General features: G+C 36.3%; 1 protein-coding gene across 1 annotated transcript; it reads right to left on the bottom strand.

Moving 5' to 3' along the window:
* Nucleotides 1-365: 365 nt before the first annotated feature.
* LOC104891606 (heat stress transcription factor B-4) lies at nucleotides 366-2,431 on the bottom strand. The gene is made up of 2 exons (XM_010677313.4): nucleotides 1,996-2,431; nucleotides 366-1,701 (listed from the first exon to the last, which is right to left on the bottom strand). Exons 1-2 carry the CDS (start codon nucleotides 2,242-2,244, stop codon nucleotides 826-828), a joined length of 1,125 nt encoding a protein of 374 aa, XP_010675615.2. The 5' UTR covers nucleotides 2,245-2,431; the 3' UTR covers nucleotides 366-825.
* Between the last annotated feature and the right edge of the window lie 2,125 nt (nucleotides 2,432-4,556).

Below are 4,556 nucleotides of genomic sequence, written 5' to 3'. Positions count from 1 at the left end.
TATTAAATAATAATTTCTCTTTCTTTCTATGACCCATAACGTTATTTTTCTTAAAATTTTGTGCAAAAGAAAGGCGTAAACTAATAAAGACCGGAGGGAGTATCTTGTAAAATGCTATAGCATCAGATTCAATGTACATTTTCGAAATATCAGAGTTTTACGAATTTTCACTTACTGAATATTAAAGATATTCGTGGTCAAAGTTACACATTGACAAAGGTAAAAATCAAAACATTACAACTTTGATAATAGATTTGTATTTGCTATTTATTTGAACGTCATATAACTTGACCCTAAATTATCACCAATATATAATAAGAAACAAATATAATCGAGTGAGATCTTGTTATATCTAACACATCTCGTGCATTAAAAATAACGACTTCTCTCATAATTTAAATTGGTACATAATCAAATACTATAGTACTTCATATAACAATAAAAAAGTATTCTATTATAAGCTGTTCAGAAAGCAAATAAGAAGTCTAGTTTAAAGAACTAAAGAAGCAATATATGAAAAAAAAAAAACAATTTGGAACTTACTTAAAGCCTTACTTTAAAACAAAAAACCCACCTGCATTAATGAATCTTTTGAGGAGGGAAAACAACATAAAGCTCGTACTAATGCTACTTATAAAAGTACTAGTTTATGTACATGAAATCACATAGTAATTATAATAATATACTCACATTTTCATACTCACCTTTCATCGGACCCTTGACAGAGAACAGACAAAATCCCACTTCCTATCCTGCAGAAGCGTACAAAGGTCCTTTTTTTTTTCTTTTCCTTTTTACCCTTTTTTCAAAAAAAAAAAAAAAAAACTAAGATAATGAAGAAGAAGAAGGAGGCATAAGATTCAATCCTAAACGATCATGATTACCAAACATAGATCGTGCCTTATAATTAATCTCAACCGTCTGATCTGGGTGTAATCTCTTCTTTGATTGAATCGGAACACCAAACAACCTTGTTTTACAGCATGTAGTTGTAGTAGTACTACTTTCATTGTCTTCCAAACTCGAAAAATTACCCTTGTTAGTAGCCGTTGCAGTGGTAAATTCATCACTACTAGAAAAATTACTGTTCTTGATAAACTGACTTAAGTTCAAAGCTGGTTTTTTGGGCATGGAATTAACAGCAGTAACTAAAGGTGGTGAAGGGTAAGAATTATTAGTTGGAGTAGTGGTAACAGTAACAGGCTTGACATGATTTTGCACAAAGTAAATAATATCATTGTATAGTTTCCTCATGTGCGCAAGCTCCGACATTAGCATTGTATTGGACCGTCGTAGGCGCTCGTTGTCTTCAGAAAGTGTAGTGAGTGCATCGGCGTACGAGCATTTTGAAGAGGCAGGTGAAGATGATAACGGAGATGATGAGTCTAAGTTGTTTCCATGATGAATGTTGTTGTTGTTGTTGTTGTTATTGTTGTTGTCGCATTCGATGTAATCGTCTGCGGAGTCGGAGTTTGGTGGTGAGAGGCTTACTCGGTTGCCGCCTGGGAAGCAAGCGGCTAAGTATGCGTTTGCACCAGGGTGGCTGAAGTTTAAATGAGTTGTGTTGCTGCTGCAATGGGTGTTGCTTTGTTGATGTTGGCCTGTTTTTCTGCGGTGGATGTCGCATAGTAAGTGTTTTTCTCCTCTTTTGAAGAATTCATTGGCGAACTCCCATCTGTCTGGTACTATCTTCCTAAAACCCTATATTTGGATGGACAAAAAGAGTCAAATTAGTAATCCTGTATTAGATATGAAATACTTCTATATATGAAAAAACAAGAGAAAAAATGGACTATATAATCATAACTTTTGAAACAAAGTGTTGTTAATAATCATAAGTTGAGGTATATAATTTTTGTGATCTAATCATTAGAAACAATCCCAGATGTATGTGGTCTACCAAAAAAATATGTTATAAACAATCAAAAGTTGGATTATACGAAAACATGGGTGAAAGTTGGGATTATTCGTGTCAAATAAGGAAGCGAGACATACATAAGTGTTAAGTTGGCGGACGAAGCTGGAAAAGTTGTTGTGCTTAAAGTACTTAGGAAGGAGGTCACGAGCGAATTCAGGTGGACGCCAGACGACGAAAGTGGAGTCATCTTCACCCCAAGAGACGACGTGATCGGTAGAAGGGTCATCTACCAAATGATAAGTTTTAGTAAGAAAAGGAGCAGGAACTGATTTAGTAGTGTCTAATGACAGTATAATGCCGTCGCAATGGTCTAGCAAAAGTGCCATTTTTTGTTATGTTATGTAATGAAAGATGAGGAAGATTGAGGAGGGAGAAAATGAGTGTTTTTGGCTTGGTGGACAAGGAAAAGAAAGTGTTAAAAGAGGTGGGAAAAGGGAGGATTGTTTTTGGTGTTTTTGAAGAGAAAGAGACCTAGGAGAGTGAGATTATTAAGAGAGAATATGTGTCTGTAATGTATGTCTGTCGTCTAGAAGTGTGTAATAAATTAAGGGAGTTTCAAGACAAACCCGTGACTTTGTTTCTGCAAACTTTCTCTACTCTCATCTCTCCTTCGCTCCTCTTCCAAAGTAGTACTAGTACTAATACCCAACTAGAGGTGTTTAAGCGGGCGCCGGGCGGGTCAGATGGCTCATTACAGGATTATTGCCCATGGATGGCCATATTTGTGCTTAGAGTGGGTCGAACATTTGGAGTGTGTGTATTCTCAGTATTGTACCACCCCTGGGTTTATTATTTTTAATTAATTAATGTCTTTGGTTTTTTGGTGATTGATAAGATGAATAACTTTTGGGTCTTGTTTTGCACTTGAAAGCCTGATCTAGAGGCCCAATTAAGCACTTGAAAGGAGGGAAAAAAAATAGTAAAGGAATCCTCCTCAAAGTGTCTCACTTAGTGCGGTTTGAACCCTTGACTTTGAGATTATGAAGTGCAATCTCCACCAAGTGAGTCAAGCCAAGCTAAGCCAAGTCAAGCCATGTAAGAGATGGGAAGCCACACCATTTTTTAGTTGTGTTATTGTATTTTCACTTTCGGTAAAACACGTATTTCACTTTAATAATTATGGATTACTTTTTTTTAGGGTAAGATGAATATTCCTTGCAAGTGGGGAGAAATTTGGGACCTTCCTTTGCAACGTGAGGCAATCAAACCTTTTGCACAAGAATGGAAGGAGCGCCTTGATAACTCGGTTTTTAGTTGCATATAAGTAGGTATTAAGTCTCATCTTCATGAAGATTTTAGTGCATCTTAGATCTAATTGCATGATATGGGCATTCTTTTGAACCATTGTGTTATTTCGAGATACTTTCGGCCCTTTTATGTGATTTTCAGGTTCTTGAGGCTGATTATGACTAAGAGAAGCTAATATGGTTCGTAAATGGTTTACTTGACGGTTTTCGGATGCGAGAAGATGAGTTTGAGTGCTTTGGGGTTGAAGGAATGATGATATTGAATAAGAATACTTTCTTTGCGGGACCAAGCAGAATCTCGCTTGCCCACGTACCAAGGCGTACGCCCAAGCAGAATCTCGCTTGCCCACGCACCAAAGCGCACGCCCAAGCGAGAATCCGCTTGCCCGTGCACTATTGTATGTAAACCAAAACACCAAAAACCTTTTGTTCCGTGTGCACGCCCAAGCAGGATTTTGCTTGCCCGTGCACCATGCTGCACGTCCGTGCAAGATCCTGCTTGCCCGTGCACACTGCTACTCGTCAGAATTTCGCGATTTTTCATTATTTCCTTTTCTAGTTAATGTAGGCGTTATTAGGTTTTATTAAACATGCTTTTGAGTACTTTTTCATTATCAGAAAATAGATCAGTATTACTTTTAGAGAGCTTTTGAGAGAAAAACTCCATTATTGAATCTTGAATTCTACAAGTTTGATTCATTCAAGTAAAGACTAAGTTTTCTAATCTCCCCTTTTCCTTTATTATTATTATGTCTTTCAATTTATTTATCAATTGCTTTGTTATTTCAATTATGAATGAGTAGTTTTATAATCTAGGATTAAGTTAAACCCTAACAATGATTAATACATGAATTCCTCCCATAGTCCTAATCTGATGTGATTAATTGTTCTTGCTTGATTGAATTATTGTTCTTATTTTCATTATCATACTAGGGATAGGTGATTTTGAATTGATTCCTTATGTCTTGTTTTCAATGGGAATTGAATCTAGATGGATTTGTTGATTCAATCAAGAGTATGAGTATCGCTATGGGAATGAGTAGATAGGATTACTAGGAATTTATTTGTGATGCCATGTTTAATGTTTCTTTCATGCATGATTCCACGGGAATAGGTTTGATTGCTTGTTTAGAGTAGCCATAGGTACTCGGGAGAGATCTTTGGTAGTTATAGAGTGCATTACTCCTTTTGAATCATTGATTATGTTTATTGGGATGGGAATTATTCATGTATTATTCGTGCTAGCGGGGATACTTAATTCTAGGTGCCTTTATTGACAGATTTTACGTACCTCGTGTGAAAGCACTTGAGACTACTACATCCTTATGAAAATTGTTCCGGAGATAAAATAGAGACTCACTAGCTTACAGATTAACCCATGGGTTGGTTTG

Source organism: Beta vulgaris, chromosome 4 (assembly GCF_026745355.1).
Source record: "Beta vulgaris subsp. vulgaris cultivar EL10 chromosome 4, EL10.2, whole genome shotgun sequence".
Lineage (NCBI taxonomy): Eukaryota > Viridiplantae > Streptophyta > Magnoliopsida > Caryophyllales > Amaranthaceae > Beta > Beta vulgaris.
This window is presented reverse-complemented; position numbering and strand designations above follow the sequence as displayed.